At 49.2% G+C, this 13,416-nt stretch overlaps 1 protein-coding gene and 1 long non-coding RNA gene across 2 annotated transcripts; one reads left to right on the top strand and one right to left on the bottom strand.

Annotated features, from left to right (window-relative positions):
• Positions 1-11,651: 11,651 nt before the first annotated feature.
• Positions 11,652-12,054, bottom strand: LOC120648798. The gene is made up of 2 exons (XR_005665089.1): positions 11,996-12,054; positions 11,652-11,786 (listed from the first exon to the last, which is right to left on the bottom strand). It is a non-coding gene; the product is annotated as an uncharacterized LOC120648798 (long non-coding RNA).
• Positions 12,055-12,192: 138 nt separating this feature from the next.
• LOC120648121 lies at positions 12,193-13,326 on the top strand. The gene has a single exon (XM_039924875.1). The coding sequence runs from the start codon at positions 12,193-12,195 to the stop codon at positions 13,324-13,326; it is 1,134 nt and encodes a 377-aa protein (XP_039780809.1).
• The last annotated feature ends 90 nt before the right edge of the window (positions 13,327-13,416 follow it).

Below are 13,416 nucleotides of genomic sequence, written 5' to 3'. Positions count from 1 at the left end.
CCAGGCGCGCGCGCGCGGCGGCTGCTGGCCGGCCGGCCGGCGGCGCAGCGCTGGCGGCCCGCGCGCAGGGGCCCGCGCACCCGCAGCCCGCGCGGAGGCGGCGCGAGGCGGGGCGACGCGGCGGCGGCACTCCAGACCAGGGCGGCGGCGGCTGGCGGCGTTCCGGCGGCGGCGGCTTGCGGCGGCCGCGGGGTGGGGCGGAGCAAGCTCCAGTGAGGCCAGGCGGCCCTAGGGCGCGCGGTAGGAGGCCGCGAGCTGGAGCAGGGAGCTCCGGCGGCGTGCGCAGTGAGGGTGGCGGCGCGTTCCGCGGCGGCGCGAGGCAAACCGGCGGCGGCGGCCGCGGATTAAGGTGGGGAGTGGGTCGGTGAGCGAGGGGAGGGCGAGTAGGGTGCGGCCGTGCTCACCTTGGGCTTGATTTGGGCGGAGAAGACCTCGGAGAGGAAGCTCGACGGCGTGGGGTGGAGTTCGGGAAGAACAGCAATGGCGGCCGCGACGGAAACGTTCGATTCGGCCGGGATTCGGCTCAAACGGGCACGGGGTGGAGTGGAGACGGTGGACGGCAAGGCTGCTGGGCTCTGGACGCAGCGAATCGAGGCGGGGCGGCGAGCCGTGGCCGGCGCGACGAACGGCGGCGACTCGAGCTCGTGCTCTGCGCAGCAGCTCGGGAAAGGGATAGGGATGGACTGAACGGAAGCTTCCAGGCCAGTGCAAGGTGAAGAGCGGCGTCAGGGCGCGATTGCCGACGCGTGGCGTCGTTCGCCGGCGACCAGACGCCGGTATGGCGTCGGGGCGGCACAGTGACGAACACAGTGAAGACACTGTTTCTTCGTTTAAATGATTTTTGCCCGAGTTTGACCAGTTGAAACTCAAATTTTCATATGGGAACATGAAATTTGGCCAAAATAAAAGTTGTAGAGAAAAAGAAGATCTACAACTTTCGTTTTGGGCGAAAGTTGATTTGGAGCTCGGATCAAGGACAAAAACGAGATCGAACACAGCTAAGTAGATGGTTACTGCGCGAACGCGATTAGCGTTAACGACGAATTTGAGTCCACACTTAGCGAGTTAACTCATGATTAGCGAGACAATTAACACAGGGGTGTTACAGCCTTCCCCCCTTAAAGGAATCTCGTCCCGAGATTCCAGCATGAGAGAATTTAAACAGGCGGAAAGGGTTCGAAGATGTAGTACCTGGATGAGCATTTAAAAACTCCGGATACTTGGATCTCAGGAACTCCTCCGTCTCCCAAGTAGCTTCATCTTCGGAGTGATTACTCCATTGAACTTTGTAGAATCGGTTGGTTGTGCGACGTGTAACTCGATCCTTGCGATCAATAATCTTGATAGGATGCTCAGAATAAGTGAGATTAGACTCTAATTGAATCGAGTCACTTTCAACAGCTTCCGTCGGAACTCTAAGGCACAGTCTGAGTTGTGACACATGGAAGATGTTATGAACCGCAGAAAGATTCGCTGGAAGATCCAACCGATAAGCCACAGGACCGCATCGTTCCACAATTGGATATGGACCGATGTAGCGGGGAGCTAACTTTCCTTTTATTCCAAACCTTTGCACACCTTTCCAAGGTGATACTTTGAGATAGACGTGGTCACCGACCTTAAAGACGAGTGGATCTCTTCTTTTATCTGCATAGCTCTTCTGTCGAGATTGCGCAATCTTTAAGTTGGCTTGGATGAGGCGAACTTGTTCTTCGGCCTCTTGAACCATGTCAGGCCCAAAGATTGTTCTTTCCCCAGTTTCAGACCAATTCAGAGGTGTACGGCATCGACGACCGTATAAGGCTTCAAATGGAGCCATTTTGATGCTTTCTTGATAACTATTGTTATAAGAAAATTCAGCTAATGGCAAACATTGATCCCATTTCTGTGGATAGGTCAAGACACATGCACGAAGCATATCTTCCAGAATCTGATTAATTCTCTCTGTTTGGCCATCTGTTTGAGGGTGGTAAGCAGAGCTGCGAATTACTCGAGTTCCTAAGCAAGTATGCAATTGTTCCCAAAAACGAGCAGTGAATTGGCTACCACGATCAGAGATGATAGTCTTTGGTATACCATGCAGGCATAAGATACGCTCAACATATAACTCCGCATATCTTTTTGTGGAATAACGAGTACTAACTGGAAGAAAATGTGCTGACTTGGTTAACCTGTCGACCACAACCCAAATAGAATCGTAACCCTTTTGAGTTCGAGGCAGGCCAACTATGAAATCCATACTTATATCTTCCCATTTCCATTCTGGAATATTCAAGGGTTGGAGAGTCCCAGCGGGTCTGAGATGACTGGCTTTAACCCTCCGACAGATATCACACTCTGACACATACTTGGCTATTTCCCTTTTCATCCGAGTCCACCAAAATCGTTGCTTCAGGTCTTGGTACATCTTGTTGCTACCCGGATGAATTGATAATCGTGACGTGTGAGCTTCATCAAGGATTTGTTTTCTGAGTTCAAAATTCTTAGGCACCACTAATCGGTTTTTGAACCATAGTACATTCTCAGTATCCTGGTGGAAGCAATTCACTTTAGGGTCTCCTTCTGACAGTCTTCTCTGAATTTCCTTCACCCCTTTATCTTGCTTTTGTGCCGCTATGATGAGGTCACGAAGAGTAGGAGTAAGCTCTAGATGAGTCAATGTGCCATGTGGTACAATACTTAAATTCAGCTTTTCCATTTCAAAGCAAAGGGATTCGCTTAATGGTATAGCTGAGATGCAATGACAGTGAGCTTTGCGACTTAGCGCATCGGCAACTACATTCGCCTTGCCAGGATGATAATGCACTTCGAGTTCATAATCTTTAATCAACTCAAGCCATCTTCTTTGACGCATGTTCAAATCAGCTTGAGTGAAAAGATATTTGAGACTCTTGTGATCGGTATAGATGTTGCACAATGAACCTAAGAGATAGTGTCGCCAGATCTTCAGTGAATGGACCACAGCTGCTAATTCAAGATCATGAGTGGGATAGTTTTCTTCATGCCTCTTGAGTGATCGAGAAGCATAAGCAATCACTCGGTTCTCCTGCATCAAGACACAGCCGAGTCCTGTGCCCGAGGCATCACAGTAGACATCGAATGGTTTTGTAGTGTCCGGCTGGGCCAAGATTGGAGCAGAAGTGAGAAGTGTCTTCAATTTCTGGAAAGCTTCCTCACATTGAATACTCCAATAGAATTTAACACCCTTTTTCAGAAGTTCAGTCATTGGCTTCGCAATTCTGGAGAATTCTGGAATGAACCGACGATAATACCCAGCTAAACCCAAGAAACTGCGGATTTCAGGAACTGAAGTGGGGGCTTCCCAATCGAGTACATCCTGTACTTTACTGGGATCCACAGAGATACCTTTAGCAGATATGACATGACCGAGGAATGGCACTTCCTTCAGCCAGAAGTCACACTTGCTGAATTTGGCATAAAGCTGGTGCTCTCTCAGACGCTGAAGTACTATGTGAAGATGATGAGCATGTTCTTCCTCATTCTTGGAGTAGATCAAGATATCATCAATGAAGACCACGACGAACTTGTCTAACTCCGGCATAAATACAGAATTCATGAGGTACATGAAATAAGCGGGAGCATTAGTTAATCCGAAGGACATCACCAAATACTCATATAACCCATAACGAGTAGAAAATGCTGTTTTTGGTATATCCACCGGTCTGATTTTTATCTGATGATAGCCAGATCGAAGATCTATTTTTGAGAATACCTTAGCTCCGGCTAGTTGATCAAAAAGAATATCAATACGAGGAAGGGGATATTTGTTTTTGATGGTGACTGCATTCAGCGGTCGATAATCCACACATAGCCTCAGTCCGTGATCTTTCTTCTTTACGAACAGAGCCGGGCAACCCCAAGGTGAGGTGCTCGGTCGGATATAGCCTTTATCCAGCAACTCTTGTAACTGGATTTTTAATTCAGCTAACTCACTGGGAGTCATTCTATATGGCCTTCGAGATATGGGCGCTGTGCCAGGCTGTAACTCAATGACAAACTCAATATCCCGATCGGGAGGCATGCCTGGCAAGTCCTCAGGAAACACATCGGGGTATTCACAAACCACCGGAATGACTTCTAGGATTTTCCCCTCAAGATGGTATATGACAGTGGCTGAAATTGCATGCTGAGAAAGATGAATTTCCATAGAACCATACATGGAAGAGTTGAACTGAAGGATACGAGAAGAGGTATTGATGATAACGCCATGCTTCTTCATCCAATTCATTCCAAGTATGATATCTATCCCCTGACTTGGAAGGACAATGGGAGTGAGTGGAAAATTTTTCCCACCCAAGGTAAGGGGAACATTTCGAACTACTTGGCCAGCATTTAACCGGGTGCCAGGTGTCTGAATAACGTAGGGTTTCTCTAGGCATGATACTTGTAAGTGAAGTCGTGCCACACATGCTTCACTGATAAAATTATGAGATGCTCCAGAATCAAATAGCACAGTAACAGGGCAGTGATTAACGGAGAACGTACCCGCCATCACTTGAGTGCCCTCCGGGACTTCCTCCAAAGTGGTGTAGTTCACACAACCAGTCTTGGCAGGTACAACCTTCTTTTTCTGATCTTTCTGGCTGGAACCTTGACTCAGTGCTGGAGTCTTGTAGATATTCTGCCGAGGTGGCAGACGGCAGTCTCGTGCAAAGTGCCCCAGGTTACCACAATTGTAACAAGGGTAGTTGTTGGGGCGTGGAGCTTGTAGCATTAGCGGCCTCTGCTGCTGTGTCGGGAAACGAGGTACCCACGGTTGCTGTTGCTGGGGTGGCCTAGCGACCCAACGGCCCTGCTGTGGAGGACGGTTTGAAGCCTGCTGATTCCCTGTCTGAACCAGCTTGTATCTCTGGGGTGCATTGCTGGAGGATCCAGCAGGTGCTTTTCTCTTCTTGTCAGCTTTGTGTGCCAGCGTGGCATCTTCCTGCGTGATGGCCTTATTAACCAGATCAGTAAAATTGTTGCAAGTAGTGAGAGCCAGTTTGTCCTGGAGCTTTGTGCTGAGTCCCCTTCTGAAGCAATCCTGCTTCTTCTCATCAGTGTCCACATGAAAACCACCATACTGGGATAGCTGGTTGAAGGTCTGAGCGTATTGGAGTACGGTGTTGTTCCCTTGCTTCAGGGCTAGGAACTCTGCCATCTTTCTCCTCATCAAGCTTGTTGGGATGTGGTGGGCTTTAAAAGCTGCCACAAACTCATCCCAGGTGAGACGTGTACCAGCGGGAAGTAGAGCCTTGTGATTGACCCACCATATTTTCGCAGGTCCTCGCAGCTGTTGCGCTGCAAAGGCGGCTTTGTCCATCTCTGTGCAATTGAGGATGCTGAACTTATCCTCAATGGTGCGAATCCAGGCATCAGCCTCAAGGGGATCATCGGCCTTGTGGAACAGAGGTGGCTGGGTGGCCAGAAAACCGACATAGTCAGTTTCTGCTGGTGCTAGCGGGGGAGCATGTCGACCTCTGCCGGCATTGACTTGGGCTTGCACCAGTTGCCTTATTAACTCCGTCTGCTCGTTGCGGTCAGCGATAAGAGCTGCAACGGCTTGAGCCAAAGAGGGAGGTTGTTGGGGCAGTGCCTCGTGATTGTCATTGTCATGATTATCACCCATCTGCAAAAATAATCATTCCCCTGGTTAGCCATTTCGCTAGCAAGACTAATCCATGCAAATAAAGAATGTGCATATATAATATGAACACACGGCATGAATCATTTCTCTCGCGAGATGGTTCACCAAGGGAATTAAATTTACTTGCTTCGGTTGAAACCGTCTCACCCAACAATTTCTGTCCAGAGTAGTTCTAACGTACGCAATACTAAACATCGCTCACAAGTTTTCAGTTTTGAAGACGATCAAAGCGCAACTCAAAGCTGAAATTTCACACACTGACAGAAAAGATCATTACGGAAGTAAAATTTACAATAAGCAGCCACGCTGCTTCAGCTGGAACAAGGTTCAGTACAACCCAAGCCGTGCTACGGCAACAAACTAACATGGGAGAAGGGTTCACAAACGACCCTACCACACACCACTACGGGGTCTTACACGACCCGGCTACACACCACACTAGCGAGGGGTTATCCTACATGACTCGAACTACCGAGCCACAAAAGAATTCTCAACCCAAGGTTAGCCTAAAGCTCTATGTTGGTCATCCTACCCAACTATCCTACAGTAAGGCTACACTGCAAGGGGAGAATCAACACTATCCATCCACGTCCTCACGGAGTCCCAGGTCCCGACTCGACTCCAGACACTCCCTCGATCTCCTCAGGGTCCTCTTCCTCTTCTTCTTCTTCTGGCTCCTCCTCTGCTGCATCAGCCTCCATCTCTGCTGCTGCCTGCACCTGAGCCTGGGCGTCCTCAATCCACTCCTGGGCCTGCTGAAGCTGCCCCTCAAGGTGCTGCACCATCTGAGTCCTGTTCTCTAACTCCTCCTGCAACTCCTGAATCCTGATCTTCCTCGCTCTGGACTTGGCCTTCAGGGTCTTGATCTTGTCCTGGGTACCAATCATGTGCTGCTCATGGAGGTGAGCCTCTCGAGCCTTGCTCCTGCATATCGCATTCTCCTCACGAAGCTGCTCATACATGTTGCTCAAAGCTGAGGAGTAGCTGAACGAGAGTGCTGTCCTGACGCTGTAATCGGGCATCATGATGTTCAGGTTGCGGTTCACCCGATCTGTATAGGCCTGAGTAGTCTCATCCCTCAGAGGAAACACACTGTAAGGAGTATCTATCACCTCTGCATTATGCTTCTCTGAGAACTCCTCAATAGCCCTCCTAGCTGCAATCTCCCAGGAGTCTGCCAGCTTCCTACCATAGACAGTGAGCTGCCACGAGTCCCAGTCCAAGCGAGCGGGGCAAGCAGGAATCTTCACAATCATCTGACAGCGCTCGGTGCCCAGCAAGCTAGACTCGTGTCCGGAGTACTGTGGGGGCTCAGTGTAGTCAAACGCCCTGAGCATCTGCCACAGCAGACGAGGAAAGTGGCCGGTGTGGAGGGCACTGGAGTGCGCCCAACCCTTAGCGTCCACGATCACGTGCGTGAAGCTAGCCATCTGTAAGAACACATAGCGCTGACGTAAGTGACAGTTTTCAAAAGAAACAGGTTTAAACTTGGCAACGCAACACAAATAAATTTTTAAGAACACACAGTAAAAACATGGTGATCCAAATAAATTTTTGTGAAGCGCAACCGAAGGTAACAAAAATAAACAACAACTCAGGAATGCAAGATGCAAGATGCATGCCTCGTTCTAGCGTTTCTCACTCAAACAAGTACCAAAATATGGTATACGAGAACAATCGGTGGCACATTTACGTACTCTCCCTATATATAGACTAGTCGTTCCTACGATCAAGGATTTTATAACGCGCTTACGTGGTTAGTTTCCTGCAGAAGAACACAGAGACAGATATAAATATCCATTTCTGGACCCTTCGTGCCAGCACACACGAACGGCCCCCATGTGTCCTACGCCACACGGGTAACGCATATGCAGTTTCCCACATATTCACACATACATTACCATCCACTATAGAGATGGCACCCAGACGTTCGACGCTGAATGGGCAGCGCTGCATACGTCACAACAACGTATTCACTTCCCGTACACTCGCCTTACGGGACATCCAAGGGTAGACGTGTCCCAAGGATCACGGTCATGGCCAACCGCATGACAGGTTTACATCTCGTAACATTGCCTTACGAAATGGCCGTGATCACAATCACACGGCATGAAATCCGCACTCCATATCAGGCGGCAGATAGCGACAGACTCGTTTGAATTGAGCCTTATCACCTCCTCGTATGCTCAACATACGGGACCCGCGCACGTATGAAACACGTGGGCTATTCTAAGGACTACTAGAATGCTTACCTTGCTTACCTCAGCGTAGGTGCGTCGTTACCGAAATAAGGTTTAACAAAAAGTAAAAGCTGGAAGTGCTGGAATAAAATATATACTTAGTTGCCACCTAACTTATACAACATAATTAGGGCATACGAACTATCTATTCTATTCCTTAGCGCATCTAGCGTCAACTTTTCGAAAACCCGAAATCGTTGCAAGGTAGTCACCCCAGTGCAATTTAGAGCTCTGATGCCAGCTGTAGCAGCACCATCCAAATTAAACCGGCTTAAATGCACTAACCATCATCTTAATACTTAATCAAGTTACTGTGCACTTAAAACGGTGTAACCTGACAGGCTGTCGGGTAAAATCCCGATTAAACTACTATACTCCAGGATCACAATTGCACTTAGACCCGTACGAAGACGAGCACAGGTGTTACCAGCAACAGAAATCTTCAAATTAATTTACAACACAGGTTTTACATAAAAGGTTTAAATACAAACAACAGAGTTCAAACACACAGCGGAAGTTTAAAACTGAGTTCGAAATACAATACGATAGCTACGACGACGATAAAAGGTGAGCTCCACATCCTGCCCACCGATGTGACGCCAACCTGCCCAATCTTCACGGGGAAGACGGGGCCCACTCGACGGTCCAACCTGGAGGGAGCGGCTGTCCAATCCAGGACGCACAGATCTCCTCGAAGTCCGCAGGGACACAACCTGCTCAGAAGGGTTACAACAACAACCCTGAGTATACTAATACTCAGCAAGGCTTACCCGACTCTGGGTATACTTAGCCCCTTACCTAGACATGCAAGGCTTTTTGGTTCTGGAGCTCTTTTGCTGAAAGGCTGCTAGAAGTGAATCCTTACTTTCAATATTTTAGCTCCGTTTAGTATCTCAAGTATTAACTAAGTTTGCCTAATCATCTAGAGCACACATGGTAGATTAGATTAAATCTTCAGATCAACAGGTAAAGCATTCCATCGCTACCTTTCAATACTTATTCCACTTCTTACTACGATGTGACGCAGTGACCAAGGTTCTCTTAACCGAGAGAGACGGCGAATCGATCCGATTTAACCTTGCAAGGTGGACCTAACTCACACGACACATGTAAGCCCCGCCGGGCCATGCGCGTCAACTGTTCCCACATTACCACGGCATCTGAACTACGCCTGCTAAAACCCAGGTGATGGGCCCCTCGCAGTGAACTCCCGGAGAACCCGGAGGCGGCATCCTATCCAACACCCGCCAACTCCCACGCCCAGCGTAGCATGGCGGAATTCAAATCACCGCTGTAATGTGGTACACAGCTTACCGGTTTCGACTACCTCCTACTTCCGGTATGTGGTTAGTACTGTTCAAACTCGGTCATCAGGGCCAACAACGGTACGGTCCTCAATCGACACAGGCGGGAGTTCATTTTCTCACCTAAACCAACTCATTCCCGCCCGGTCTCCAATTCTTTTACTCATCAACGCATTTCCAAACCAAAGCTAAGGGATCAAGATCCTAAACTCGCGAGTGACAGCAATCACTCGACTTCTACCGAATCCTATTTAGCAAAGCATTTCTATCGACACCTGCATACTAGTATAGGCCCACGGTACCTAGGGAAACATGCATACTATGGTTCCATTCAACTCCTAGAACATAAATGCACAATACTTAAATAACATTGAATAATTTTAAATTATGGTTATGCTCCGGGGCTTGCCTTGCAGGTCAGCGGGGTTAATAAAGTCTGCCGGAGCGTGCTCAACGGTGACCTGCTGCTGCTCCTCTGCTCGTGGCTCCTGGACCGGCTCAACGATCAGCTCGTGGACAGCTTCGTTCGCGGCGTCTACACGAATAAAAATATGCCATGCAACAGATTAGAACCCAGCAATACATGAATGCTACTGATGCGATTCCAAAAGTTAAAATATTTTAGCCTGAAGTGTTTCCTTCCAAAAACAACTAACAACACCTAAATAACGAAAAGAGCCCGGCTAGGGCAAACTATAAGCAAAACCCTAACTTGCAAACATTATCTAGCAACACAATTTACCAGCGTAACGCGAAGACAGTAAAGCATGCCACGGAATTTTTCCAACAATTAAAGATACAGAAACACATTTCTTTTAGCCCTAGAAAAGGAAAGCAAACACTAACAGATGCACAACCAAGCATAAAGGCTAAGCATCTAAAAATTTTACAGTGGATTACACATGCAAGGATAAGGCCACTGCAAATTTTTCATAATTTTTAGAGCCATGGAACTACCTACAATAATTAAACTAGGTTTAAAGCAAACTGAATTTTCACCACAGCAAAAGTGACAAAACACAGGCACAAGTATTTTTCCTCAGAAGCTGGTGATTTTAGAAACCTAACAAAATTTGTTTCGCATTTTTCACATTTTTCTGTAATTTTCTACGCAATTATGAACTTTCAGCCGAAATAAAGAACAAAACTGAAACATAAAAGGTAAAAGGGGGGGGGAACTGACAGCCGGGCCCCACTTGCCAGTGGGCGCCGGCCCAGCTCGTCCCCCTCCTCTGCTCTGCCCCGTGCGGGCCGGCGCACACCGGGGCGCTCCAGGCGCGCGCGCGCGGCGGCTGCTGGCCGGCCGGCCGGCGGCGCAGCGCTGGCGGCCCGCGCGCAGGGGCCCGCGCACCCGCAGCCCGCGCGGAGGCGGCGCGAGGCGGGGCGACGCGGCGGCGGCACTCCAGACCAGGGCGGCGGCGGCTGGCGGCGTTCCGGCGGCGGCGGCTTGCGGCGGCCGCGGGGTGGGGCGGAGCAAGCTCCAGTGAGGCCAGGCGGCCCTAGGGCGCGCGGTAGGAGGCCGCGAGCTGGAGCAGGGAGCTCCGGCGGCGTGCGCAGTGAGGGTGGCGGCGCGTTCCGCGGCGGCGCGAGGCAAACCGGCGGCGGCGGCCGCGGATTAAGGTGGGGAGTGGGTCGGTGAGCGAGGGGAGGGCGAGTAGGGTGCGGCCGTGCTCACCTTGGGCTTGATTTGGGCGGAGAAGACCTCGGAGAGGAAGCTCGACGGCGTGGGGTGGAGTTCGGGAAGAACAGCAATGGCGGCCGCGACGGAAACGTTCGATTCGGCCGGGATTCGGCTCAAACGGGCACGGGGTGGAGTGGAGACGGTGGACGGCAAGGCTGCTGGGCTCTGGACGCAGCGAATCGAGGCGGGGCGGCGAGCCGTGGCCGGCGCGACGAACGGCGGCGACTCGAGCTCGTGCTCTGCGCAGCAGCTCGGGAAAGGGATAGGGATGGACTGAACGGAAGCTTCCAGGCCAGTGCAAGGTGAAGAGCGGCGTCAGGGCGCGATTGCCGACGCGTGGCGTCGTTCGCCGGCGACCAGACGCCGGTATGGCGTCGGGGCGGCACAGTGACGAACACAGTGAAGACACTGTTTCTTCGTTTAAATGATTTTTGCCCGAGTTTGACCAGTTGAAACTCAAATTTTCATATGGGAACATGAAATTTGGCCAAAATAAAAGTTGTAGAGAAAAAGAAGATCTACAACTTTCGTTTTGGGCGAAAGTTGATTTGGAGCTCGGATCAAGGACAAAAACGAGATCGAACACAGCTAAGTAGATGGTTACTGCGCGAACGCGATTAGCGTTAACGACGAATTTGAGTCCACACTTAGCGAGTTAACTCATGATTAGCGAGACAATTAACACAGGGGTGTTACAATTATCACTGTCACCATAAGTATTCTACAATAATCAGATGAATGGCCTACTCTGGATAGAACATGGATAGAGGCCTACTCTGTTGTAATCAGATGAATGGCCTTCATGCCAGTCTCCGTCATAGTGACCCCTTGAAACTCTATTTACTGAACCCTTGAAAATTTTATTTAACCAGCTCATGATCTTGACCTTATGTGATGATCAGATTTCCTCTATCCTGCAGTAAAGAATATAACAAATTCAGAAGAACTCAGAGAAACCATTGAGTTGCAATTACAAATGGAAAAAATATGTTTTCTGGCAAGCCACAAATGAAAAGGTTCTCATTCATCAGTGAGCACCTATTCTGTATTATTTTTAGCGCCTTTTCTGTATTGGCAAAAGGCATAACATGACTGTAAAAGCAGGAAATCTCTAATCCCATACCTAGTCTAAGGATGAAACTGCCAAGAAAATCAATGAACCCAGTTTGTTCTCAACAATTCTATGTATCAAAGTTCATAGGAAAAAAGACAAGTTAGGAAGGAGGTCTTTTGGCTTGTGCCAAGAACAAGTTAATATCCTGATACTAAAATGTTGGTACAAGCTATGTGTATAACTTATGTGTTTTGTTTCTATGGAAGATGTCGAGGTTTGGAAAAAGTCTTCATCAGCAGTGGGATGAAGACGACGAATCTGATGACGATGACCTCCTAATTCTTGATGGTCTTATTGAGGGCTCAAAGAGGAACAAGCGGAAGAAGAACTTCCGTGGATCTTTGCCTGGTCGTCACAGCGTGCAGAGGGGAATCTTGGAGGGGAATCTTGGGGGGGGGGTCATGATGGTATATTTCCGGGACTACTTCGTGGACCCGTGCGTATACAACAACAAGCATTTCAGAAGGAGGTTTCGGATGTCCATATCTCTCTTCCTGCGGATCATTGATGCAGTGGAGTCTCACGATGACTACTTCTGTCAGAAGCCCAATGCCGTTGGAGCTCTTGGGGGTTCTCCAATCCAGAAGTCTATTGTTGCCGTTTGGATGCTTGCCTATGGTGTTTTGGCTGATTTCCTGGATGACTACGTGAGGCTGGGAGAGAGCACCATCATCGAGTGCCTAAAACATTTTGTGAAAGCTTTCGTTGAAGTTTTCAGTGAACAATACCTGAGGGCCCCCAATGCCGAGGACACAGCTAGATTGATGGCCATTAATCATGCAAGAGGGTGGCCAGGCATGCTTGGCTCCATTGACTGTATGCACTGGAAGTGGGACAAGTGCCCGACTGCTTGGAGAGGCGCATACACAGGGCATAAGGATGGGCCGACCATGATTCTTGAGGCTGTTGCATCTCAAGATTTATGGATATGGCACACCTTTTTTGGGCTTCTTGGTTCTCTCAACGATATCAATGTGCTTTGCCATTCTCCACTTTTCCAGAGTCTGACTTCCGGGAAAGCACCAGAATTGGAATACATTGTCAATGGAAACAAGTACAACATTTGTTACTATCTTGCCGATGGGATATATCCAACCCGGGCAACTTTTGTGAAAGCTTTCCATAGTCCCCAGGGAAACAAGAAAATCTATTTCACAAGTGCACAACAAGTAGCGAGAAAAGACGTCGAGAGGGCTTTTGGGGTACTCCAGTCTCGATTCGCAATGGTGCGGGCCCTGCGAGGTTATGGAGTAAGGAAGATAGTTGAAGATGAGCGTGAGGAGCCCGACTTCGTGGTGGTATACTCATGCAGTGTTCCTCAAGATACACGAAGAAATTGAGGACAGGTCGTCACATGAGCGACTTCGTGATGATCCAGTAGAGCATCTATGGGCAAGTTATAGTGCTAGGTAGTTTCTATGGGCAAGTTA

Source organism: Panicum virgatum, chromosome 9K (genome assembly GCF_016808335.1).
Source record: "Panicum virgatum strain AP13 chromosome 9K, P.virgatum_v5, whole genome shotgun sequence".
Taxonomy (NCBI): Eukaryota; Viridiplantae; Streptophyta; class Magnoliopsida; order Poales; family Poaceae; genus Panicum; species Panicum virgatum.
This window is presented reverse-complemented; position numbering and strand designations above follow the sequence as displayed.

Coding starts and splice junctions, on each gene's coding strand:
- LOC120648121 (XM_039924875.1), top strand. CDS start 12,193: ATGTCGAGGTTTGGAAAAAGTCTTCATCAGCAGTGGGATGAAGACGAC.